This window comes from Myotis lucifugus, unplaced genomic scaffold (genome assembly GCF_000147115.1).
Source record: "Myotis lucifugus unplaced genomic scaffold, Myoluc2.0 scaffold_90, whole genome shotgun sequence".
Classification (NCBI taxonomy): domain Eukaryota; kingdom Metazoa; phylum Chordata; class Mammalia; order Chiroptera; family Vespertilionidae; genus Myotis; species Myotis lucifugus.
The window spans coordinates 1,185,358-1,213,229 of NW_005871138.1; the positions used below are offsets into that span (position 1 = coordinate 1,185,358).

The 27,872-nt window shown below is 40.1% G+C and overlaps 1 protein-coding gene and 1 long non-coding RNA gene across 10 annotated transcripts in view; one reads left to right on the forward strand and one right to left on the reverse strand.

Annotated features, from left to right (window-relative positions):
• Positions 1-2,935: 2,935 nt before the first annotated feature.
• The window catches only part of ARFGEF2 (ADP ribosylation factor guanine nucleotide exchange factor 2), a 72,014-nt gene continuing 47,077 nt past the window's right edge, over positions 2,936-27,872 (reverse strand). For 2 of the 9 annotated variants that reach the window (XM_023756160.1, XM_023756158.1), the window contains exons 26-39: positions 24,506-24,657; positions 21,936-22,108; positions 19,816-19,976; positions 18,494-18,624; positions 18,217-18,346; positions 15,918-16,053; positions 14,721-14,859; positions 14,561-14,615; positions 12,278-12,392; positions 9,434-9,564; positions 7,405-7,573; positions 6,252-6,390; positions 4,082-4,199; positions 2,936-3,533 (exon numbers count right to left, since the gene is read on the reverse strand). In XM_023756160.1, coding sequence (XP_023611928.1) covers positions 3,357-3,533; positions 4,082-4,199; positions 6,252-6,390; positions 7,405-7,573; positions 9,434-9,564; positions 12,278-12,392; positions 14,561-14,615; positions 14,721-14,859; positions 15,918-16,053; positions 18,217-18,346; positions 18,494-18,624; positions 19,816-19,976; positions 21,936-22,108; positions 24,506-24,657 — 1,926 coding nt within the window. In that variant the 3' untranslated portion in view covers positions 2,936-3,356. Of the gene's footprint in view, positions 3,534-4,081; positions 4,349-6,251; positions 6,391-7,404; positions 7,594-9,433; positions 9,565-12,277; positions 12,393-14,560; positions 14,616-14,720; positions 14,860-15,917; positions 16,054-18,216; positions 18,347-18,493; positions 18,625-19,815; positions 19,977-21,935; positions 22,109-24,505; positions 24,658-27,872 lie in introns of those variants that run through there. The other 7 variants (XM_023756159.1, XM_023756162.1, XM_023756161.1 and 4 more) reach the window with 7 other exon arrangements.
• On the forward strand, positions 9,571-14,895 carry LOC111826553. The gene is made up of 2 exons (XR_002829903.1): positions 9,571-9,730; positions 14,599-14,895. It is a non-coding gene; the product is annotated as an uncharacterized LOC111826553 (long non-coding RNA).

Here is a 27,872-nt window from a genome sequence, read left to right on the forward strand (position 1 = left end):
TTGATTTACCACCTGATTAAAGCATGGGATATTTTAACATATTATACATAATATTTTTACATAGAAAACTTTACATAGCATTTCATATTATATAATTCTGCTTATTCTTTCAAAAATGTATACATCCATTGGGCAAGGAATGCTTTTCATTAAATTACCAATATTAAATGCACTTAATCATCGTGTATAGATTAAACAAAAGTAGCTATTAACGTTTAGGCATTTTAAGAAGGTAAAACATATATTTTGCACATAAAGAAATATTTGATGCAAATATGCAGATAAAAATTTTTAAAAAATTAGAACACTGAGAAAAACGACACCTTTGATGAACGTCTTTTTATGACAGCAAGGATTTCCAGGTATATTCATTCTTTTAAATATTCAGCTTTGGTTTCTTTGTTTCCCAAACTACAAAGCTGCTGATAGCAAAACTCCAAGATTTCATGTGAGTTCAAGCTATGTTTACCTTAACACAAATATAGAAACAGAATTCAAAAAATGCAGTATTGAGAATCCAGCTTGTTTAAACCAATACCATTTGCATCATAACAACAAACATCTGAATGAGATGGTCATACTTTTGTCAACAGGTTCCTTTAATAACTACTAAAGACTACTAAATGTATAGCCATAATCATAAAGGAACCACAAAAAAGTTTTTTTCTTTTTGCGTTTTGTACAAAAGTCACCTGTCAGAGGAAAATGTTGTGTTTCCAGATATTATACAATTTCCATAATGTATATTCTTTGGTTGTATGTGCGAGTACCAGGGGAAAAGTGTGTTTGATTCTAAAGATACATATTTGAAATAAAATTTCCCATCTGTTTGTTGTTAAGATACCAAAGCTGGTGATTTCTATAAAGGACAATGAAGAAGAACAAAATTGCTCAAAGCAGAAGTATTGTAACAAAAACTTCTCTGGAGACCCAGCACATATAATCAACACTTAAAGCATTCTGGGAAAGTAAGGCCTTGGAAACGCTTCACTCTGCTCCTCAGCTTCGTTAACACATGGTGCTGCGAGCCACACACACCCTTCTCACTAGTGTCTGAGTGGCACCAGCCACGTCCACCACAAGACAGAAGTGGAATTTAGGCTGAATGGCTTATTACTGGAGGTAACGGATTTTCTCTGTAGGTCACGGTTCGGAGACAAGAAAAATTACCCTTCATGGTTTTACGTCCAGTGTTTAAAAGTCCACGCTGGTACAATTCAAATGCCTCATTTAGAAAATTGAATCGTTTAAAAGATAAAGTTAAAAAGAAATGAAAGCCTGAATGTTTCAGCATGTAACAGAATGTACTACACATTTCTTACTCTGCAAAAGGAGGCAAAAATTAAAGAGAAGGCAGGAATATACTGGAAAAGTCTTGCAGTCACCTTCGAGGAAGCAAATGTCATATGACAATCTCAGAAGGAAAGGAAAAATCCCAATCAGGGATGCAGCTGTACCGAAAATGTAATGAACATGCGTGTTCCCCATTTATGCCTTTAGTACAAATGTCGATGGAGATGACTGACTTGTTGGGGCTGTGACAGACCATCGTGCCAGGAGTCAGTCAGTCTTAGAACGGAGCTCCCACGTTCAGTGCCAAGATGTCAGGGACTCAAGACAAGTCAGTCCAATGTGCTCTCCCGTGTCCCTTCCTGTTATATAGTTCCTCTTAAATGTGTGTAAATAATGTAAAAACATAAGCCTGCTTTTTTTCTTTGGTAAAGAAATGAAAACACTTTTGGAGAAAGAAAAAAGTAGACAGAGTACTGCTGGCCCAAACCAAACATTTCTCAAGGCCGTTAAAAAGAAAAACATTTAAGAAATGGGTTTCTTAATAAACAAAAGCACCAGAAATCCTTCTCTATAAAGAAAAAAAATATCTGATTTTATAGATAGGTTCCCAACTTACTAACTTCTAAGGCACCAGAGTTGACATCGATACAACCCAATTTACAGGACGAAAGGGCGTAGGTAGAAGTCTGAATGCGTTAAAAACTGTGTAACACCTTTCCTGATGCGGAGCTGCTCTTGGTGAGCAGAGGGCGAGAGGGCAAAGAATGAGGTGTGCTCTTTCTCACGGACTCGCAATAACGTGAACTTCCCAATATCCTGCTTGCAGGCTTTGGGCCGACCTATACACTGCCCGCTTTCACATAAGGTGCATCAGAATCCAGGTCTACTGCAGCTAAGAATATTGCACCATTGTTAACACAGAAAGGGCCTCAGAATCGAACCTTCCAAAGAATTCAGCTCCTGGGCTCAAATCAGCAGAAGCACTGGGCACATGTCGCCTCCCGCCAAGGTCACAGACCAGCTGTGCTGGCCCCACAACAGCACAGGTCTGCTCTGGTTGGACCTGCACACGGGCCTGAGGAGGTTCAGAGCAACCGTCTCCCGCACAGCCACTGCCCTCTCTCGAGGACCCTGCACTGGGGACTGTGCAGAGAGGGACACTAACCATTGGTCCACTCACGATTCTGAGGTACAAATAAAAGGTTTACGCAAATATAAATTAATTCTTAAATTACTACTTCATATATTAGATTTCAGTGTGTGAGATGGACAATGGATCCTGGAAATTTAATTTGATACCCATCCACCACAAGTACTTACTTCAAGGAAGGCTAATCATCTTCATTAAATTTTTTTCCCCTATAGTCTTTCTCCCCAAGTTACTAAAACAGGCAGAGCCAGGAGGCACTACATTTTAACCTTGCACACTCGTCTAACTTAATCACGAAACTCTGCCTTAATCAAATCTTCAATAATATGTTTTTGTAAAATACTTTAAAAATCACTCAGACATAAACAGAACAGGGAACACACCCTCCCTTTGTTCCCTACAGCTCCCCAAACTAATCTATTGCAGCTGACTCAGAACTGACAAACACTCAGACTTGTCTAACACACGCAAACAACAACAAAACCCAGCATCTTAGGTGGCACTCGGCCGTTACAAGAAATTTTATTAACAGACTCTAATAGTCACGAATCGATACAGCTATGTCCAGTATTTTAAAGGAGAGCGACTTCCTCTGACAAAATGGTTCCAGTCAATCATGGGACGTCCCTAGAGAGGACAGCACGTGCAGCGACAGGTCCGACCGGCAGTTCAGTCAGGGAATGGAATGACGGAGATGAGAGACTCCCCACCCGCTGTGCTAACTGGGTCTGCAGCAGTTTAATACAACACCACACGCCCTGCTCAGGACGCTGAGGGACCAGCGCAGAGGCCAGCTTTATCCAGACCATCCTGAGCTCCAAGATGCTGACTCCTTGTTTCTAGGATCTGCCCCTTCGGGAGATGTGCCAGCAGAGGTGGCGTGGCGAGCGTTCCGAGGGCAGCAGGGCCAGGGCTACCACACTGGTGACAGGGTGCCTGCTGCCTGTGACGGCTCTTCTGGGATCCATATCTTATACACAACACCTATCCGTAGGAAGAATTTCCGCAGGACTGCCCGGAGCTCGGGGATCAGGTCAAACTGCATAATTTCACACAAGTAGGGGTAGTACTTTGAAGCATGTGCTTTAAACTTGAGGTGGGAGAGAGGAGAGAGAGAAAATGAGACACAGAACTACTTTTTGGCACTCGTTTTACAGAAGTGTTCACCTCTCTCGGGAACTTCTTGCAGTATTGGTGCTTTTTTGCTATTAGAAAGTTGGTGCAAAAAATTTGCCAATTAAAAATTCTTTTCATTATATTTAACTCCAAACACAAATTTAGGGATAGGCTTGCTACAAAAGTCAACTTTAGTTTTAGTAAAGCAAGTTCCCAGTGCTAGACCGGTGCTGCCCAATCTCAATCTCTTCCAACACAGCCTCACTGAAGACCCCACAGCGCTGAATAGCATGCATGTTGCTATGGCTTCAACGTCAGCCTTTCCCAGCTGGGTTCTGCGAGAGAAAAACCCAATAACCTAAGGCTTCCAGTGTCTGTAATGAACTAACCTCCCCAATGCATGTACAATGGTACTAGTTATGTCACCATCCTTGGAAGAGTTGGGAAGATAGTTAACTCGCACTCTGAGTAAAAAGCCAACCCAAACCCATGTCCTAGTGGAGACACAGTTTATTAACTTACCTTTTCATCGTTTATTTTGAGGGTTTTTGTTAGGAGCAACAGCAGGAGACTTGTCCAGGCCTCCCGATGGCTTTCAGAGTTCACGGTGATGAAGTAGGCGAGAGCCTCACTGCACACACTAGAAGAATCAGAAGGGCACACGGAACGAAGGATGAACAGCTCACGTTCTACTGAGTGGAGAATGCTTTATTCTCACAATGAGTATTTACCAAGCACCTGCTCTGGCTGTGCCATCTTGAGCAAATCGCTGAGCCTCAGTTTCCTCAGCTGTAAAATGGGGATAAGTAACTATACCAAACTCTATACCAAACTCAAGGGGCTGTTGTGAAGATTAAATGGACTACGTGTGTTAAATGTCAGCTAAGCTCAGACCTGGCACACAGCTGGGGCTCAATCAGTGTTTGCAGCACAAAAAGCATGAGCTTATTATCCACAGTTAATTATAACCTGCCTTTCTCTTCTCATATCACATACAATTGCTAACATTTTAAACATGTTATGCTAAAAACATTTACGTATCTTCTTTAAAGAAACTTTACACCACTATGTAGGTAAATCTCTGTTGAAATGAGCAACTGGTGTGCCCTTTAATTCTTTTTTCAGTTTATTACTTGTTAGTCTTATACTCTCATTGTAAGAAGCTGAAAAGTGCATAAAAGTAAAAAGGAGGAAAATATCCATAATTCTATTGTCCTGAAGGACACATGACAATATTTTGGCTTAGTATTTCCTTCCAACTTTTTTGTTTATGATTAAAAAAAAAACAACACTGCTGAAAATCCTAAGTATACATAGTTTTACATCTGCTTTTTTTTTTTTTTAAATATATTTTATTGATTTTTCACAGAGAGGAAGGGAGAGGGACAGAGAGTCAGAAACATCGATGAGAGAGAAACATCGATCAGCTGCCTCCTGCACACCTCCCACCGGGGATGTGCCCGCAACCGAGGCACACGCCCCCGACCGGAATCGAACCTGGGACCCTTCAGTCCGCAGGCCGGTGCTCTATCCACTGAGCCAAACTGGTCAGGGCTACATCTGCTTTTTTTGTGGTGAAACTGACTAATTTCCACATCAGGGAAAATATTTTTTAAAAACTTTATTTTTAATGGCTGAATAGTATTCTATTATAGATTATACTGTAATTTAATTTCACAGTTGAGCTGTTTTAAATGTTTTCTTTTTATAAGTAAGCCAACAATTAATATTATGTGTGGGAATACTTGTTCCTATATTCTAGATATTTTCTTAAATAGATTCCGTAACAGTAGATTACTGATGCAAAGAAGTGAACATTTTTAGGTTCCTGATTTATAACGACACCTGATTTCCAGAAAGAGCCCGTCAATACAGCCCACCAGCAGTGCTGGAAGCGAGTCTTATCACACGGATGCACAGGGGCAGCAGTGCGTACTGCTGGTTTTAAATCTTAAAGGTGTAAATGGAACCAGGTCTGCACGGCTCAGCAGCTGAGTGTTGACCTATGAACCAAGAGTTATGGTTTGATTCACGGTCAGGGCACATGGCTGGGTTGCAGGCTCAATCCCCAGTAGAGTGTGTGCAGGAGGCAGGTAATTAATGATTCTCTCTCATCACTGATTTTTTTTTCTATATCTCTCTCCCTCTCCCTTCCTTTCTGAAATCAATAGAACTATATTAAAAAGAAAAAAGGTGTAAATGGAGGCTCTGACATAGCATCTTGCTCACAGTTGCCCAAGAAGCTGGGTGGCAAAAATCTACTTTTTCTGTCTGGGGAGCTCTCAATGGCGTCCCACTGTCTCCCCCATAATCAAAGTAAGTGCATCCTGGCATTCGTATGCTTTAATACATTCCTCTTGGAAAAAAGAAATGATAGGATGTTAGGTCTGACAGTGCTCGAGGGAGAACCTAGCAAGGACTTCACTCCAGCCCTGCTGACTCTGAGTCCAGGGCACGTTTCACTGCCCCTGTTTCTGTACCTTGAGAAAATTACAAATTAAAGAAATGCGGCCCTGCCACCTTCAGGGCATTAAGAAAAGTGAAAATGAAAAGTCACCAAAGAGAAGGAAAACAGTTTGAAAGGACATCAGTGTAGAGGTACTTTTCTCCTAGTCTTCTCAATTCATGGTATTGCAGTGGTGCATTTTGTGTATTACAGATAAGAAATTTAATCAGAAACCAATTTTCTTACTTTAAGAGTCGCTGCTGTATTTCTTCCCAGGAATCCCTGCGGTTCTCATCGACATACATTCGAAACAGGATCCTCAGACAACAGGCCAGGCTGCTGGTTTCTTGTTTTAGAAGATTGGGTTTAGACTTGCCTTTAAAACCTAGAGATCAAATAGTCACTGAAATTGTGCACATTCTAGGTTACTGCTGAAAAATCATCTGGGAATCTAATCTAATATAGTAAAAAGTACCCAAACAGCTCACTTTCTTTTTTTTTTTTTAAAGTGTTTTTATTGATTGGGGGGCGGGGGGGGAGCTTACATTCTTAATACGGCTCAACTATGATACTAGGTAAAGGCAGTCAGAACAGCTCACCCGTGCTCTGTGTAAGACACACTTCGTCCTCACTGCCTGCTCTCTGCTCCCTTAGACTCTGCTCACTGGCTGGTGAAGCCATTTGTTTCAGCTTCTCAAGATTCTAGCATGTTGCAAGAACTCCCCCCCCCCCCCCCATACAAAGCACGCATAAGAACACATTTTCTTAAACAAAGCAGTACCAATCAACCACAGAGATGTGTAACCCACTCTCAGAGACAAGACCTCATAATAGGCAAAGATAACACATCTAGGTATTTTAAAGTCATAGAGAAAAATGAGATTTAAAAATTGTGGGTTAAAATAGGCATTTGGGGATTAAAGTAATGGTAATACAAAAATTATATAAAGTATCACTATTGTGCAAAATTAAAAAAATGAGCCTCCCACCATCACCCCAGGATTTATGTAAATATTTTTGGAGGTGAGGAAGAGAGTGGACCCCTAAAAGCTTCAGAAAATGTATGAATGCTTTGTTTCTCCTAGACTACTACACTTATTATATCATCATATAACTACATAATTTTAATCTAATGTAAAAATTTTTTTTTATTTACTACATCAATTCAATTTTCAACTTGTTTTTCCATTAAAAACTTACTGAGAATCTCTCACAAGCCAGGCAATATTCCTGGTACTGCGATAAAATCTATCCAGCAATTTCTTTCTTTCTCCCTCAAGCATGGAAATAGTTGGTAAGTTATTGCAGCTATGTGTACAATATCAGGAATCTCCCAAAGGCTTTAAGGTTTTAGGGTGATAACCACTGTGGCCGCCTGTCCTAACTGCTGTGTCCTCACCTGCTCGCCATAGGACAGTTCGCTGCTCGTAATTGGAGTTGAAGGCTTTTGAGAATGAATGGGACTCCTGCAAGCAGTCCAACAGCTTGAAGAGGTGCTGGGAAGACATGCACTTATACATGCCCTGATCCTCCGTCTCTATGTGGATGTCCGCATCCAGCGTGTCTTGCTAGAGGGGAGGACAGAGCACTAAGTAAGGAAGATGAAGTGGTTTTGGACACTGTAATATCTGATACAGGGAGTTATACTCTCCAAAAGTCCTGTCCTCTGTGTAAGACAGCCTGCATTCCTCAACACCCTGAACTATTTCCCACTTAGACTCTGCACACTGGTGAGAGAATATTCTGAGCTCTTGCACAGTGGAGGGCTTTGCTGGCCAATGTTTCAGTTTGGTCAGTATTGCCTTCAGGGTATGAACACTGTATATTTCTCCAATTATTTCACTACAGGAGTGCATTGTTCTCTTTTTATTTTATAAAGAAATTGGAAAATGGCAAAATCAAATTGTAGTATTTTCTGTGACAGAAAGTTTCTCAAAATATACTCCCTGAAAGACAGAAATTATTGAGCAAAGCCTAACTGGAATCTTTAGTTTCATCAGGTGATGAATGAACTTAACCATTTAACTGCCACGCACCCAAAACAGAAATCCCCGCGTCTATAGTTGCTTATAGTGAACAAAGGGTTAAGTTCAACAACTGTGTTTTCCAATGTGAAGAAAACAACGCATAAAAACATGTGTGAAATGCTAGAAATTTTTATTGAACACGTTGCCTGAGATGTGAGATGTAATCAGGGATTTTATATCCCTTAAGCCTTCTTGGAATGGACCCCATCCTCCTCAGAAGGCAGAGGTTACAAGAGGACAAAAGGAGCAGAGTTTGCAATACTCTCCAAATTGATCTATAGAGTCAACAGCTTATCAAAATCACAGTTGACTTCTTTGTAGAAACTGACAAGCTCTCTTAAAATTAGTATGAAATGTAAGTGACACAGAGAAGCCAAAATATCTTGAAAAAAGAAGAGCATTGGCGATCTTGCTTCCTGGCAATGTCATCAGTTTGGCTCAAATAAATTCTTATATATATAAAAAAAGCACAAAGTTTGAAGACTCATATTTTCCAATTTCAAAACTCAATAAAAAGCTGCAGTAATCAAGACTTGTGGTAACTGGCATAAAGGTAGACATAAAGATCCATGTAACAGAACTGAAAGTCCTTATAAATCTATAATAATAAAAGCATAATATGCTAATTAGACCAGACAGCCAAACAACCTTCCAGACGTCCTTTGGACGAAGCTGGGGCTGCGAGGGCTGAGGCAAACCGCTGTGGCCGAGAGGGCCGAGGAAGGGAGAGGGAGAGAGAGATAGAAACATCAGTGATGAGAGATTGCTTTCTGCATTTCCTTGAACTTTCTCAAGGAAAAACTGGTATTATCCGCATATGTTTCCCTCTCAGTTATTTGCAGTTAAATTATATACCAGTTATGAGAAGTAGTCCTGTGATTAATAACATTCAAGGTGGGGATGGCATCTGAGCAATGGTATGCTGATAAATTGGCTCTCTGGGGAGTAAAAATAAAAAGAAGCCCTGACGTTTAGCTTTTGCTGATTTCTGTGGTGTAAACACTTCCATCTCGGCCAATTTGAAGCTACCAATATTATTATTTTTAAAAAATATATTATTGGTTTCAGAAAGGAAGGGAGAGGGAGAGAGAGATAGAAACATCAGTGATGAGAGAGAATCATTGATTGGCTGCCTCCTGCATGCCTCCAACCGGGGATCGAGCCCACAACCCAGGCATGTGCCCTTGACCAGAATCGAACCCAAGACCCTTCAATCCACAGGCCGATGCTCTACCAACTGAGCCAAACCGGCTAGGGCCAATATGATGTTGAACACGGGGTTGGGAAAAGACGAGCATGATGGGCTCTTGCGAGCCAGTACCAGCTGGTTCCAGCACACCACTGCACCTGCACAACTTCCCCAGGGGCAAGGATGCCCTTCTCAAGGCCTGCTTTCATTACCTGGGCAGCAACCATGTGCTCTGCATCTTCTTTTTTGCTCGTTGCTGGGTAGAACACGATGTTGTCAATGGCTTGTATCAATTCCAACTGGACCACGCACTTGATGAGGAGGCTGGCAAACAGTTTCTGATCTATATTAGATGATAAAGATTAACCCTAATAATAATTCAGCCAGTATTGGATAAATATTCACTGAGCTCCTACTATGTGCCAGGACGGTTCTTGATGCTGTGGCCTAACAATGAATAAGCAAGATAAAAATCCCTGCTCCCATGGAAGAAACAGACAACAAATAAGGTATCTAAGTGTATGATAGAGTATGTCAAATGATGAAGATGTATGTAGGGGTGGGGATAAGGTAAAGATGGGGTCAGGATTGGTTTGCAAATTTAAGCAATGTGGTCAGGAAAGGCCTCTCTGAAAATGTAGTATTTGACCAAAGACCAAGACCTGAAGAAGGAGAGGAGTCAGCTATGAAAGTCCAGTATCCTCCAGTCACATTGTGGGCCACTCCTACAGAGCAGCTCAGGACTGTGCCCTAGACACAGGAGGCCACAGGTTCCTATGGTGGTCAGACGCTCCTAAGAGGTTGTATCTGGGTCTTAAAGGGCGGGGCTCATTTAAGTTCTTAGTTCTGGATTGCCCTGGAGGCAGAATTGCTTTCTGCATTTCTTACTTCTGTATCCCTCAAGAGTCGTGTACCCCTTTTGGTGGTTATCCATCTTTGACTAGTTAATAATTCTTTATGTTGAATTTTCCCTGTCCATATTATTGGTGGGTTTCTGTCTATTGACTAGACTCTGACTAGTGTTGCAGCCATCTTTTCTTCTAAATTCCTGGGCTCAGGGGCAGCCTATGTCAGGCACTTCATAGGTGTTAATTGACATAACTATAGTAAAAGTATAGATTTCTATTCAACTTATTGTTATAGAATCAGAATATGGAAAACACTAAATGAAGTGTTTAGTGACGGCAAATAAGGAGGATGGGTCATCCTCAAGTTTTTGAAACTGGCTATGAAATTATATAAGATCTCCATGAAGAATTCATTTTAATTAAAAAAGAATACAGTGGAGTTGCAATGTTGTAACTTACACCAATTCAATTATGCATCATTGACCAAAAATAAGAACAAGGAAAGAAAACAATACAAGCAGAGTAAGAGATTCTCCTGCTGTTCTGCTCACTGAGCTGAAGCCTAGAAGGGAGGCGAGATGGGAGCCTGGGAGAAACCAACACTGCTCCTTGGAGGGATGGCAGGGTCTTGAGTCCCAGGCGTCTCTCAGGGTACAGATGTTTTGCTGCACTGACAGTGGTTCTACACTTGCTCCCCATACACAAGCCAGCCCTTTACCTGGAGTTGATGAGGCAACAGTACTCATGCTCTCAGGGACATGGGGGAAATGGCTGTGCTGGTTAGTGGGAACAGTGCATCAGTCTCCAGCATGGTGCCTTGGTAATGCATTTCAAGGGGGATTAGTTTTTACGCCTTCAAAAGATAATGAACACATGGCTTTGTCTGAGGTGCTGTTTAGAAGTTAATGGCAATGCTAACACCTACAGCCAGGCATGTTGAGAAGTGGGTGAGTATGTTAGGAAGAAAAACAATGGGGCACATAACTTTAAAAAGAGCAGACTCACATCAGAACGGTTCTGATTTCTCAGTTAGCCAAAGTGTGCCTGAATCACAACTCTACCACATATTGCAGGTCATGCCGTGGGTTTGAGTCCCAGGCCACTCAGATGTAAAACTACCGCCTCAGAGGGCTAGCATGAGGGTTCCATGGGGTCACACACATGAAACACACTGTACAGTGCCTGGCTCATAGCAACTGGTAAACCTATTTTTTAAAAAAATGACAGACAGCAAAAAACAGGAGAAGCAACACCATAAGCAACACCATAAGATACAAACTGGTAAAAGTAATTTGAAGCTAACATCCAGAAAAGGGATCTCTAGCACAAAAAGAGCTCCTCCAAACCAATAAAAAAAAAGAGCAACAATCAATACAAAATGAGCAAAGATTATGAACAGACAGTTCATAGAAAAAAAAATAGAACTGCTTCTTAAACACATTAAAAAATGGCTCAGTCTCACTCATTATTAAAAAGCTGCAAATTAAAATGACTCCAAATATACCAAATATCACTTAGGTGTTTCCAGAGATCATGTAAACAGGTATAACCTTAATGGGCAGCAATCTGGACTTATCTGCCAAAATGGCAAATAGCACTTATCAGTTAACCCAGCAATCCAATGACTAGAAATTTCGGTCATATGATAACAGATAAATTCATAAATGATGCACACTAGGTGATTCATGCAGTATTGACTGTAACATAAAAATAGTGGGAATAATACAAATGTCTTTTAGTAGGGACCCAATTACACAAATAACATCTACAGACTGAAATAATATACAATCATGTAGAAGAATGTGAAAGCTGCTTAGGTACTGATTTTGAATAAGCTCTAAGATATATTAAGTGATAAAATAATAATGCATAGTATTCTACAATTTGCATAAAGAGGAGAGAATTGATGTAAATGTATATACAGTATCTATATGTAGTATATCTATATATCTGTAACTATCTGTCTATGTGTACATATATATTGGTGTGTTATGGATATGCATTTCTTGCATATGAACAAATGTCTCTGGAAAGGCACATAAGAAACTGGTGGCACTGGCGGCCAGACGGGAAGGAACTGGCAGACTGAGGCACAGTGTGGAAAGGCTTATCATGTTTACCCTTTTGTGTCTTCTGAGTATCTGAACCATGTAAATGTGTTACCTATTTAAAATAAATAAAAAATAAAAAATAAAAAAGTGGCCTTACTTGCGTATGGTCTACCTTTCCAGCTCTCATCAGTGGGGTTAGAGAGCTGGCTCTGGCCTCTCTCAGAGGCATTTTTGTCTATGCTGCTTAGAGACTGGCGGTCCAGATCCACATCCTAAAAGTAAACCGGAGAGAAATACAACGGTCACTTCTCTTCATCTGTAATTCAGCACCTGGGCAGAGCGGTGCCTGTTTTAACACTGGGGCCCAACTTAAATATAAGTGTCTTGCTCAGCTTGAAGTACAATTACATTGCATGCTTAAAGTGACACTTCTCAGAGGCTGCACAGGAGAGATTACGAATTTCAATGATTTCTTCCCTCCATTAAACCTTCATATTTTCTCATTCCAATTTAGAGGGCATTTCTCGACATATGATTTAACAATGAGCATGACCAAATTTTAATGAGATCAAATTAAAAAATAAACTAGTGCAATAGCTTGCCTTTTTTCCTTTTTAAATTGACTACAGAAGACAGAGTTTAATAGCTATGTATGGTGTCATCGGGATACTAGATTTATTGGGGGGATTACTTTGTAAGTTATATAAATGTCTAACCACTATGCTATATACCCAAAACTAATATAATATTGAATATGTCAACCATAATTGAAAAAATAAAAAAGTAAAGTTATAAAATGAAAAAAACCCACCAGAAAGTTTAAATAATGGGCTTCATTGTTAAGTTGCTATATCCCAAAATGCCTTTTGAAATCTAATGCCCTTTTTGTTATTTGGGAATAGAAGTTAGTATTACAAACACTGCCCGGCCGGTGTGGCTGAGTGTTGACCCATGAATCAGGAGGTCACGGTTCGGTTTTTGGTCAGGGAACATGCCCGGGTTGCGGGCTCGATTGTGTGTGTGTGTGTTTGTGTGTGTGTGCGTGCAAGCGTGGTCCAGGAGGCAGCTGATTGATGATTCTCATCATTGATGTTTCTATCTCTCTCCCCTTCTTTCCTCTCTGAAATCAATATAAAAACACATTTAAAATAAATTACAAACACTTGTAAAATACTTGTAAACCAAAGTATTTTAAAGTGGGACTTGAATTAGGACTTTATGTTGCTGCACACAAAAACAACTACTACTTGGTAGTCTGTGTATAACTTCCGTTATACAGCGAACGTATTGTTAACGTTTAGTAAGTGTCAACACGCTGCAGCTGATACTCTAGTTCAGTGATGGCGAACCTTTTGAGCTCGGCGTGTCAGCATTTTAGAATAGCATTTTAGAAAACCCTAACTTAACTCCGGTGCCGTGTCACATATAGAAATTTTTTGATATTTGCAACCATAGTAAAACAAAGACTTATATATATATATATATATATATTTTTTAAAATATATATTTTATTGATTTTTTACAGAGAGGAAGGGAGAGGGATAGATAGCTAGAAACATCGATGGGAGAGAAACATGGATCAGCTGCCTCCTGCACACCCCCTACCGGGGATGTGCCCGCAACCAAGGCACATGCCCTTGGCTGGAATCAAACCCGGGACCCTTCAGTCCACAGGCTGACGCTCTATCCACTGAGCCAAACCGGCCAGGGCAAGACTTATATTTTTGATATTTTTTATATATTTAACTGCCATTTAACAAAGAAAAATCAACCAAAAAAATGAGTTCGCGTGTCACCTCTGACACGTGTGTCATAGGTTCGCCATCACTGCTCTAGTTAATCCTTGCTTAGTTGGAAAGCCAGGTATGAAAGTATGGCATATACTGAACATTCTTTTCTATACAAATGATTAATTTATTCTGAAAACAAATAAACCAAAAAATCCCTAAAAACTACTACTTCATTGGTGGAGAGAAAAAGCACTCTCTACTTAAGAGGATAATAAACGAAGATAATTACACCAAAGTATTTATAACAGTGAAGTATGGGAACTGACCTGTCCAACAAGGGAGAATTCATTAAATAAATTATAATAATGTGCAGCTACTGAAAAGGCTGTTCTCAGAGAATATTTAAAATATGGGAAAATGCTCACAATGTTAATACATTATGTGCCAAGTAAGCCAAATTTCAAATATGGGGGTTACGTGAGTGCAGTCACATAAAGAAAAAACTAGAAATGTTTTGTGTTTTTTATTGAGTGAGATGACTTATTTTCGTAATATTTTTCTACACTTTTGAAAAACCGTGTTAATGAACATATATCGTTTTTAGATCTTATAACGATTTTAACTCACTTCCCATCAGGAAAGCATTAACTCTTTGGGCTGCTAAATCTTTTACTATAAAATGAGAAAAGAGAACCAAAAAGAAATCTTACCAAATGTTTTTCTGATGAGTCTTCCTCCATTCCCACAGGCCTCCACGTCAGCAAACTTGAGAAAATGCAGAGAAGGAAAATGATCACTTGAAAGGCAACGCAGAGCTCTAAGACTCCACTGCACACACAAACACATAACGACAATCATACTAACACTTACACATGTGGGATGGTTGTTTTGAAAATATCCATCATACAACTGCACGTTTTATCCCAGACATCAGGACTGAATTTCTCTCCATTGGATATTACTAAGTTTTCTAAGCAATTTGTACCTGATCGAGCCAATTGCTCATTATCTGTAAAATAAAATAATATCTATCATTAAACTTCAACTGCTCTTTGATTCCAAACAGATTGCTGATGCTTCATGTTGTGAAGTGGAGACTATGCCACTGGTGGGTTTATAGGCTTTTAATTAATGCAGCATTGCTACAGATAGTATTAACATTTTTATAGTTCAAGTGGGGGAGAAATTATTTCTCATAGCTTTACTGCTAGGGATCGGAAGAAGGTCAACATTTTGCTACTTAATTAACTCGCTTCTTGTATGAGAAATGGTAAGAGAAGATGGAAAATATCAGAACAGTGTTTTTAAAAATGTAGTCATTCAAATTCTATTTTTCCAATTTTTGCCATATCAGTATCAACTGCTTTATCATTTATTTTAAAACGGAGTCACTTTTTGAAAAGCTTAAATTAAGCCTCATCTTACGAAGCCAAAACTATCTAATGCATCCAGATCTAATGTGCTATGTGGGTATTTTTCCTAATACACACTAAAATAAACACCTAAGTATTAAAACAAAAAATGTCCATCGATGAAGCTATTGCTCTTGACTCCCACAGTACATTTAAAAAACATTATAGAAAATTTTAAACATAGACAAAAATAGAAAAGAATAGTGTAACTTACAAAAAGGTACATCTTTTAAAATATAAAAATACATCCCATCTTAAAGAAATATAAACTGACTTGGTTGAGAGATTGTTTTTATGTCCTAATTAAAATTTTAAAAATACATTTTCACCAATGAAATTAGGGGTGGGGAACATCCAGCTCGAGGGCCGCCTAAGGCTGGGAAAATCATCTGGTCAGGCCCTGCCAAGGCATTAGGGTGAGTTATTAAATGTTTGACCAAATATAGCAGCTAATTTTTAAGCTGATAATTTTGTATGGCCTGTGAATGATGTTATAAATATCAAAATGGCCCTTGGCAGAAAAAAGGTTCCCCACCCTTGAATGAAATGATACAGTGTACTCTTTGGCATTATAGCCATGCTTTTATATGTGGAAAAAATTAGTCTCTCATGAAGGACTATGTCAAGATAAATGATGCCTAGAGACATAGAATACCTTGTTTTACACACCACTGCAACTGTGCAAATATATCAGAAAGAAGAACTTCATTCAAAGCTTCATAAAACTGGGTAAATACGTCACAAATAGCATAAAGTGCATGATTACAAGTTGTTGTCATCCACTCAGATTTCTGGAAAAACAGTAAAAAGATAATATTTAAAGACCACTCTGTCCCAGACATCATTGACAAACTATTCTAGAAAGCAATCTAGCATCGTGTATCAACAGTCCTATCAGTTCACATCCATTGGTGCAAGAACACTTCTAGGAATGAACCCAAAAGAAATAATCAAAGATTTATGGGTGAGGTTTATGTTTATCACACTGGTATTTATACACTGTAAACAGATACAAACTCATGTCCAGCAATGTGCGATTAAATTGAGTACATCCATGTGACAGGACATTAAACAGTCATTCAAAGTATTACTTACAAAAATTTTTAATGATTTGGAAAAAATGAATATAAGATTATGCTAAATATACCATACATCAAAAATTTAAATATTAAAAATGAGTAAATAGGCATCTTTCAAAGAAGATATAAAAATGGCCAACAGCCACAGGGCAAGGTAGTCAACATCACTAAACATTAGGGAAATGAAAATCAAAACCACAATGAGATGTCTCCTCACAGCTGTTAGAATGGCATTCATCAAAAAGACAAGAGATAAATGCTGGAGAGGATGTGGAGAAGAGAGAACACTTGTGTACTGTTGGTGGACTGTAAATTGGTACAGCACTATGAAAAACAGTATGGAGGCTCCTAAAATATATACATATATATAGAACTACCATATGATCCAATAAATTCTACTTCTAGATATATATCTGAAAAAACTATGTTGAAGAAATATCTAGCCCTGACTGGGTTTGCTCAGTGGTTAGAGCGTTGGCCTATGGACCAAAGGGTACCAAGTTTGATTCCCAGTCAAGGGCACATACCTCTGTTGTGGGTTTGATCTCTGGCCCTGGTCAGGGTGCGTGCAGGAGGCAACCAGTAGATGTGTCACTCTCACATCTCTGGCCTATCAAATTAATGATTAAATAAATTACAAAGAGCTGGAGTGGGTATGGGGAAGCGGTAACTCGCATACATTGCTGGCAGAAGTGTGAAGAGCTGTGAGTGCATTTGGAGGTCAACTAGAAGTATCAAAAGCCTCAGTGAGGTGCAAGTCCCAAACCTGGCAGTCAGACCACTTCTCCTAAAAGCAAACTGTAGCTGCAAAATGTTCATTTCATTGCTGTCTAAAGGAAAATTGGAAACAATTTTCCGTGGACTATGGAACATCCACAGATAGGAATGTTTTGCAGTCCTTAAAAACATTGTGGAGGACAAGTTGCAGTTGTAGAAAAACACACATTAAGTTAAAAAAAGCAGTTCCCAGTATATGATGGGATTCCATTTTTGTTAAAAAAAGAAAAGTGTATAATACACACACACACACAACACACTCGGCATATCTGAAGGGGTTAATAGTGGTAACCTGTGGAAGTTTTAAACTGTGGGTGCTTAAATTTTTTCTGTTTTCCAATTTGTTTTATAATGAAGAAAAATTTTAATTACTTTAATATAAGATTAGAAAACTGTATCTATACTATAACCAGGTCCATTCAACAACCTTATTTAATCTATATAAAAGACAGAGGAAAACTTGCCAAAACATTAACTCTAATTTTGGAATGATTTTAAATTATGTTTTTTATATTCCTAAAATTCCATATTAAGTATATGTTCCTTTTATATCAGGGGGAGGGAGGGAATGCTGTTCCTAAAAGAAGGTAAAAAAGTTACTCTCCCATCTTAAAATCTTGAACTAGAATGCGTTCTCCTCAGCTCTTTACCTCCAGGGGAGAAATAACAAAGACAACTAGAAACATCTCATATCTTTTTAAAAAAGGCCTAATATTTGCTGACATCATCTGACTGCAAGTTCATATTAAAAACCCCTTTAAGTGTGTTTTTGAAGGGACAGAGTCACTCCACTTTTTACTGATTGTTCAGAAGTTAAGTGAACCAGTCAGGTGCCCTGCTGATCTGGCAGGTACGATGCCTCAGGGCCAAAAAGGCAGAGCGTGGTGATTAATTTCCTCTCACTTGTCCTCAGACAGGGAGAGCTTCTTCTATTAGTTGATATTGGTAGAAGAGTGCCAGGAAGGGTGTTCCCATTTTTAAAACACATCTCAGTATTTAAGACTTCCATGTAGATGAGGACACAACCCCCAGAGGCAGACAAAGGCCAGAGAGGCTTGTCTCCCATCCCATCCCGGCTGTGCTGCAGTCATCACCTACCTCCGACTGCTGCTCCGGGAGTTTCATATTATCAAAAATCCTGAACACGATTCTGAACAGGTCCTGCCACCAGTGCTTTTCAAAGGTGTGGCCATAGCTCTTCATGATCTCGAACATGACCGTGAGTCCTCTGCAGGAAACAAAGCCAGGAGCAGAAGAGGGAAGGGGGTGGGGGAAGAGAACAGCAGAGAAGAGAGTGGGAGAGCATGGGATCAGGTGAGCAGGTGACTGAGGCTCATTCAGTGAAGGGAGGGGCACCGCCCTGGGACACAGTTACCTTGTCCGCACATCTAGCTTGCACCTATTGATGATGCAGGAGAGCTCAAACAGAATGGGGAACCAGCCTCGGACCCAGACTCTGTCACCAGGAGCCACATTCATGTCATCGCTTGTGTATTCTTGTAGCACCTACAATGAAAGTCACCTCTCAGATATAGACTATGCAAGCAAAAGGAAGGAAGTGAAAGGGAACTACACAGGAGGGAAGGCCTCACACATGTTCTCTCCTGAAAGTATCCATTCAGCAAGGGATGCTGCAAAATCTTAGGTCTTAGGTCTTTCTGGAATGTTAATACAGTACTTAAAGTACTACTTAAAATAATAGCAGCAGCAGCTACTATACTGAATGCTTGTTATGGGCCAGGGACTGTGAAAGTGCTCTACATGGTTTAATAATTCTCACAATGATTCTGAGGGGCAGGGAAAAAATAATGGTCCCATTTTATAGATGAATCAACTGAGGCACTTAAGAGTTTAAGTAAACTGCCCAAGGTCATGCAGTTAAGAGCTGGCAGTCTTTCCATAGCCTGGATGTGAAGCCCTATCTCTAGGATTTCTAGCCCTCTGCTCTGTAACCACTCTTAAAGTGGCATTGTTTGTTGTAAAGGAATTTCTTTATCAACTCTGGTTATCTAACATTAGGCAATTTCTCTCTGTGCTTCAGTTAACTCTCCTGCACAATGGGGATATAACTACCCACCTCATCGGTCTGCTTTGAAGATTACATAAATCAGCGCACAGTGCCTAGAACGGTGCCTGACATGTAGTAAGTGCTCAGCCGACAGTGGCTCTCATGATCATCATCATCTTAATGAGCTGTTGTGGGGGACCAAGCATGTCCTCTCAGGGGCTTACAGTTCTGCAAAGAATGCTTGACAAGAGATCTAGCCACCATAGTTTATGTTTGTTTCCACCCAATTTCAGTGTTTTGAGATTGTCATTTAAACCAAGCAGGCCTCCTTAGATAGGTGAGACATGATAGAAAAACCCAAAATATTTCCAGGTGATTTTTCAATGTGACTTCCCAGCCATGTCACAATGGCATAATGTCATTTCCTAAAAGGGAGGTTTATTTTCCTTCAAACAGAAAGGCCTAGCTTGTTCAGCTTTGCGAAAATTCAAAGCTTAAATACTATTATTGTCTACAAAATAATTTGTAGGATACCAAATAAAAGTTCAGTTGAATAAAATAATTTCATAAATACAAAATACAGAAAAGGTATAACCCCTACAATGGAAAGCTCTTTGCCAGGAGTGGGGTTTTGGCCCCACAACTCCTCCCCCTCATCGCCCATATGAGCGAGGAAAGGAGAAATGTACCCGAGGCCTCTCGGAGACGTATTTGGCACAGAAACGGATGAGCCGGATGGCTTCCATGCTGGTGTCAGGGAAAGCGGCATTGCAGGCAAACTCCGACAAGCACTTCACAGCATCCTGAAAGGAGTCGATGGCTGCAGGGAAATGGTGCTGGAAAATAGTTGCTGGGGAGACAAAGGTACATAAAAAAAAATAAGACCAGGATTTAGAAATGGGGATTAGAGACACACCCCAGAGAGGAGTTCTTCTGTGAAAATCTAAGAAAAGCATGTCAGTATTTCTGTAAGACAGTGCTTCTTAGTCAATTATTCAGGAATAAGTGCACTGGGTAAAATTTGGGCTAAACTGGTTCCTGAGCTCAAACAATGACGTAAAGACCCAAATAATCATTCATTCAACAAACATTTGAGTGTCAACTATGTGCAAAGCATGGTTATGGGCCCTGGAGACAAAGAGATGATGAATCAAACTTGCTGCCTCATGGTGCTCGTGCTCCAATGGGCAAGACAGACAACAATCACCTAAGTCAATACATACATAAGATAATCTCAGGTGGGGTGAGTTCTAGGTAAGGGGCAGAAGGTAGGAGGGGCTGTTTAGGCTGGTGGTCAGGGGAGACCTCTCCGAATAGGTCCTGAGAAGTGTCCCTAAGGAAGTGAGAGAGGGTGAGCCATGAGAAAGCCAAGCTGCAGCAGGATGCCAAGGTGTCCATTTAACTGAGGCTGCTTTAGAATGGAGCTTGAGGAACTACATAAGACGTAAACACTGATCTGTGTTGTGCCGTTGCCCATAGTGGTTTGTCTGCCAAAAGCTGAGCCCTGAGCAAGGCTCTGGCCTAGTCTGTGATCCTGACCTCATCCCTTAATTCTCTGGTTGTTTCCTTCCTAAGACCACACCTTGTGCTACCTTGCTGAATGGAATCCTGTAAAGATAAATGTCAATGAGCTAAAGGTTAAAGGAAATTTAGAAACCTGAAGTTTTCAAAACCCTACAAATATCACATGATCTAGGAGAAATATATGCGTAGCAAGAAGTTTACAAAAAGTTAAAAAAATGAAAAAAGATGAAAGGTGACCCAATGCTTTACAATTTCCACGAAGACCAAGACCAGTAAACATCTTGTTACATGATCACAGGCAGGACAGGAACTTCTGGTCAGTCTGGGGTAGAGGGACATAGTGCTGGACTGCCTGGTAGGAATCCTACTCCACCACTTCCTAGCTGCGTCACCTTGGGCAAGTTGTTCTACTTTATTTTTTGATGCCTTGGTTTTCTCTTCAGTAAAATGGGGAAAACAATGGTGTAGTTACTTCTCATTAATCATGGTAGTTGGGTTCTCTAGATTAGCTGTGAACACTGAATTAGCAATTTCTGAACTATCACTTCTAGGGGAAATTCGGGGTTAGGTTCCTACGAGCCTCGGGCCATCACATTTTCATCAGCTGATCATTACATAACCTTGCTTTATGTGCATCTGTTTAAAGACACCTTATTTAATATATACTGTTGGCTCATTAACAATGAACTCACAGCCAACAAAGCACTGTAACTCATGCCTGAATGAAGTTTATGTAAAACATGTATTTTCTCCATAAGGCACATCACAGCCTTCCTGTGCTTACGGACACAGGACAGCACTTTAGCACTATGTGCAGAGCCATTTTAAATGGCAAAGTCACCAACAATAAGACAAAAATGCAAAAAATGTGGAAGTGTACTATGAAAAGGACGCTTGGTTATTTATAGTAAAAGAGCTGAAACAAGAAGGCAGAGCATGACCTTTTAACCCAGCTGGGAATGTGTACCTTGGGCGACTCAAGTATTTCGCTGTTCTGTGCATGTGCACGTCCACAAATGGCAACAAAAGTGCCAGGAGTATTCGTGGGGGTTACGTATAAATTTCAGCAAGCAGGTGAATTCACCAACATGGACGCTGCGAATAATGAGAGTTGACAGTATTTTCTTCATAGGGATGCTGTGCACGTGGCAAGAATGTGGCACATCATTATATCACAGTACAGCTAAACCAAGGAAGCACTTTTTTGGGAGTAAAAGAGACAGGAAATAAGTGGTCCCTCTTCCAGACTTGTGGGTGGATGTTAGGAGGGAACAGAGACACCTACTGACAATGTGGCCTGTGCTCTGGAAGGCCAGCTCCACGATGTTCCCGTCGTGATCCGAGGCTGCCTGGTGGAACACGGCAAAGATGTTCTTCCAGCCCGAGCGGATGTTGGCCGCCTGGGAGTTTACCATCTGGGCAATGCAGCGGATCACCATGTCCCGGATGGTCGGAGACCTGAGGAAGAAATGGGGCAGCCATGTCATCTGTACTTTGGATAGTGGGAAGACATATCAACACAGCTTATCATGTAGAAGCAGTACTGAACACATTTTTTTAAACCACGCAGTAATCTACATTCACTTAAAAAAAAATTAGAGACAATATTTGACCAAAGCTTGGTCATGAATGTATCCTTTGGATTGATTTATGACCAAAAGGGGGAACTGTGAATAAAAAAAAGAGATTCTATGGAAAGGAACCTCACAGGATGATTGGTCATAAATTCCTAATTGGGCAGGTCACAGTGAGTAGTCATGCCCCAGGCAGACCTGTCTGTTGTTTCTGTGCATCTAGGTTAACACACGTTTGAAATAAGAGACCACATAATCTTGTTAACTATCTTGTAATCCAATCACTGCCTTGTTTTTCCCCATCTCCATGTAATTGTCCTTATGTTTCCTTTTTAATATCACATCCATAAAAAAAGCCGCAAAACTATTATTCTCTGGAGCTTTGAGATCTTGCTCCCCAGCATATGCCAGCAGTTTGTCTCAAATAAACTCTTACACAAATACAAAAAAAAATTACAGACAACAAAAAGAAAAAATGGTAAGTAATCACTGTGGCAGACAGTTAGTTGCCTACCCAGAAGCTCCCCTCCCACCTCCTTACAACAGAACTCTCACTGCAGGCAGCAACATGCCCAACATCAGGAAATGGACCATAAACGGTATATGATAAATGGCAATCTTGTAGCATGTGCCAGGTCTTCGATTTCCCAGCCTCCCCTGCAGCTAGGGGAGCTCCATGATCTGCTCTAATTACATGTCAGAGAAAATGTACGGCATTAGGGAGAAGAGGTTTCTGGGAAGGTTTAGCTTTTGTCTTAAAAGGAATACATGGCAGGCTCTGCCCCCTTTTCTCTTATTTTCATTCTGAACGCAGCATGATGGCTGGAGCTAGAGCCTCAGTCCAGCAATCACAAACAACAGGCTCAAGGATGAAAGTGACCTTGTGGATGGCCAAACAAAGAAATAGAAAGAACCTGAGTCCTTGACAACAACTGGGCTGTGACTGCCCTGTATAAAGAGTGTTTCTAGCCAAAACCGGTTTGGCTCAGTGGATAGAGCGTCGGCCTGCGGACTGAAGGGTCCCGGGTTCGATTCCAGTCAAGGGCATGTACTTGGGTTGCGGGCACATCCCCAGTAGGAGATGTGCAGGAGGCAGCTGATTGATGTTTCTCTCTCATCGATGTTTCTAACTCTCTATCTCTCTCCCTTCCTCTCTGTAAAAAATCAATAAAATATATTAAAAAAAAAAAAGAGTGTTTCTATCCCTATCCCCTAAAGTTCTTTAGAGTAATTACCAATGATTTACTGAACATTTACTTATCTAGCCCACTGGAATATAAACAAGGACTTTTTAATTTTATTATGAAAAACTTCAAACATATATGTAAGTAGAGAGAACAGAGTAATGAATACTGTATACCTATCACCTAGCTGCAATGATTATCGAATTAGGGCCAAATGAAAATATAAATTTTTGACTGTTTTTAAAAAAATATATATTTTATTGATTTTTTACAGAGAGGAAGGGAGAGGGATAGAGAGTTAGAAACACCGATGAGAGAGAAACATTGATCAGCTGCCTCCTGCACACCCTCTACTGGGGATGTGCCCGCAACCAAGGTACGTGCCCTTGACCGGAATCGAACCGAGGACCCTTCAGTCCGCAGGCCGGCTCTATCCACTGAGCCAAACCGGTTAGGGCTGACTGTTTGCTTTATTGCTGTATGCTTGGCACTTAGAATAGTACCTAGGAGATGGCAGGCCTCTTACACAGCCAAGTGAATGAATGAAAAGGGTGACTGCTTCAAAGGGCTAGTAGCTGCCCTGACCTTTTTATCACTTCCCTGGGGCACAAATGCTGAGTCAAGTAATCCTTGACCTTGCTTGAGGCTGCTTCAGCAGTGACTCTTTCTCTGCCTCTCCCCACCCCTCCTCCCCATCAGCCTCAAAAAGACGGGTCACCTATTTCTACTATTTGCAGTGGTGTAATGTGTCCTTTGGGGAATGTTACACACAGATCGCAGTGTGATTTACTTAGAGACAATAGATGCGAATCAGAGTCTGTTCATTTTATTTGCTTCCATCAAGGAAGAAAAAATTATGTGGTTAGTGGTAGGGGGTCCTTTTAGGGGCCCAATGGGGAACTTTTTAAAAAATATGTTTTTCTTTTTTTAGAGAGAGGAAGGATGAGGGATATTGAGCCTATAATCTGGGCATGTGCCCTGATGGGAATTGAACCGGGGGAACCTCTTGGTTAATGGGTTGATGCTCAACCAATGAGCCTCACTGGCTGGGTCCAATGGGGAATTTGACCAAAGCTCTTTCAGAACAATGCACATACCTGTTTTTCTTCATGATATGCTCAAAGGGTCTCAAAAAATCTTTCTGGAAACGGAAGTTGGCTAATTCTCCCTTCTCAAGAAACTTCATGGAAAGTTGCCTTAATGAGTCAACAGCAAAGATAGCCACATCTTCATTAGGGTTACAGCCAACCTGAGCAGAACAGGATGTAAGGTGAAATAGGCACAGTGAAACAACTGTGGATGTGGGGTTCTGAACCTCAAAAATGGACATCCTGCCTTTAAAATAAATGCTCTGGGAAAACACACCGGAGGAGGAAAAAAATGGTTATTTTATGGCTATGACCTGTATAATTTTATTTAAGTTTAATGGTGAAAGTAATGCACATTTAGTTAGAAGTTCTTTCAAAATGTGCTAATTTGTTAAAAATTGTGGCAAAATACACAGAACACAAAATATATCATCTTAACCATTTTTAAGTGCACAGTTTAGTAAAGACATTCACATTGCTGTACTACCAGAATTCTCTTCAACCTGCAAAATTGAAATTATATCCATTAAATAATTCTCCATGTGCTGTTTAACTTTATACAGATACACGACAGGTCAAAAGACTTGGAAGTCTCTGTAAAGCCTTTTCATACTGCCCATGTTTGCTGCCTAAAGCAAAAGATTATACATGTGTATCATCACCCTCAAAAAATTCAGTAGAAATAGTGAGGCTTTTCAATTCCCTTAACATTGGACTTGTCTGTGGCTTACCTACTTTTAGGGACTGAAGTTATGGGTATATTTTTGGTTGGTACTTCTTAGACTTCTCCCTCAAGAAGAAACCCTAACAGCAGAGCAAGGGAATATTTCTCACCAGAATCCCTGACAAAGGATCTAAACCACATGCAGGAGTCTGCTCCAGGCGAGAAACTTCACTGACACGTGGCTGACTGGAAATGTTTGAATTTTAACAAAAGTCATCATCATTTAGAGAAAAAAAAAGATCAATAGGAAAATGACTACATGATGATATGTTCAGATGGAATAATGTTTGGCAATTAAAAAGAAAGAATAAATCCAGCCTCATAAAAAGAAGGAAATTCTGTCAAAGGCTACAACATGGATGAACCCTGAGGACGTTATACCAAGTGAAATAAGTGAGACACAAAAGAACAAATACTGCATGATTCCATTTATATGAGTACTCAAGGTCATCAAATTCACAGACAGAAAGTAAAAAGTGGTTTCCAAGGACTGGGGAGAGGAAGGAATGGGGGTCGTTGCTTAATGGGTACAGAGTTTCAGTTCTGCAAGATGGAAAGAATGCTGGAGATCACCACAATGAATGTACTTAACACTTCTGAACTCTACATTTATAAATGGTTAAAATGGAAAATTCTGTTATGTATGTTTTACTACAATTAAAAAAGAATAAACTCATATATTCTAGCATAATTAAGAAGCAAATTACAAAATATGTGTAATACTATTTATGTTTTTTAAAAAAGCGAAACAAATCAAGACAATATTATCTATATTTCTGTGAGTACCTACATATGCATGTGTATAGAAAAATGTCTGGAAAGATATGTGCCAAACTGATCAGAACAATTAGTTTGGGGGGGGGGGTCCTGTTGGGGGTGGTGATGGTCAAAGCTGTTTTTAGATATAATTTTTTTTAAGATGTTCACGTAATGTTTATGTAATTAGAGACTAATAAAAAATATATCCCCATCCTAAAAATCCAGGAGAATTCAGGAATTCCTGTTTCAGAAATACACAACAGGCTTATTGTACAGCTTCGCATACCCTAAGACACACACGTGCCCTAGTTTAGAAGAAAAGAAACATGTGATTGTTCCAATGGCTCTGCTAGAATCCCCAGAGCTAAGTTACAGCTGTACTTAGCCATCCATTTCTTCAAGCCTCGAGATTCTCATGTGCTCCAGTTCCCAAGGGAAGCAGACATCTTTCTGAGGTGGTGGAAAGAATAAAAAGCCCCAGGGCGAGCAACTGAATTTTCCAAACTTTGTGCTTAATGGCACCGATTAGATGGAATGAAGTTGACAACCATGAAATGTCTAAGTACTATCTGCCAGCCCACGTCCCAAGCTTGCCCAGAAGTGACCCAGTGATAACTGAGAACTGGCATGTAGAGTCTTGACAACAGAATTGCAGGTCGGAAAGGGACTTGTAAAATTGATGCTCCCCACCAAAAGAAGTTCCACTGAACATGAAACCTAGACTTCCAGCAAGTTCATATCAATCATGTCAACTGGTCCACTAAAAGTTTATTTACCCGAACAGTGGGAAAGATGGTTGCTAAATGAGTTGACTTTAGATGAATGAGTGTCACTATTCACTCAGCAAACAGTTGACAGTTTCTCTGGGTCATCTTCAGACTCTTGTGGCTGTTTCCTCACTGAGGGTTCAGATGAAAGGTCACATCCAGAGAGGACTGACATACTGTGTCACCTGACCCTTTACCATCGATTATTTTATCATTAAATGTGGGTGAACTCCCTGAGGGCAGGGACCTCATCTGTCCATTGCCTGGTATAAGGCACTCAGGTAGTTTGTCAAACAGATGTTGTTAGGTACCCTACTTGGAGCTAATAAGGACACAAAGTAAACAAAAACTTTGATTAGTTGATGTACCAAGTTAGAAGCCAGACTACATCTGACAATGCCTTATTTCTGTAGGGTCCTGGAGCAGGCTAGCAGCTGCCCGTGAAAGCCAAGAGTATCCAACTCTTCCTTAGTCTACACAATTAGTGGCATCCTACTCCTAGCCTCAAATTGGTCCCTGGGGGTGGGGAGGAGCACCACAGAAATTCGCAGGAGCTACAAATTATTTATTGGCACTCTACTGCTTCTTCTATATTCAATGACAGACAACTTCTTTTTACGATTTTTCTTCTATTCAGTGTAAAGAGTGACTCTCTTTTGGGTAAATTGTTTTTTTTTACTATTTTTAAGCATCTGTATTATAACTCTGTATTATTATATCTCCAGGCCTGAGAAATTTTTTGTAAATTGTGAAGTGTGTTTTGGTAGGGAACAGTGTTATTAAGCTCTGACTTTTCCCTTATAAAGCAAATAGCATCACAAATACATATATACACATATAATACATACATATTCTTCTGATTTCTTTTTCTTTGGTCAATATAGGTGTGCATGTGTCTACCTGTATATAATGAAACCTCTGGTGGAGAGAAAGTTTAATCTGGCTTTCTCTCAGTAGTTGTCAGTTTCAGAGCACAGAAGGCTCTTGCTTAGTTTTAATTAAAAAAAAGTGTTAGTTTACTCGACAAAGGTTTCAGAAAAGTGGTGGCAATGGAAGTTAGAATAGAATGGAAGTGACATTTAATAGAGAAACTATATGGAACATAAACTTTTCAGAAAGCACTTTA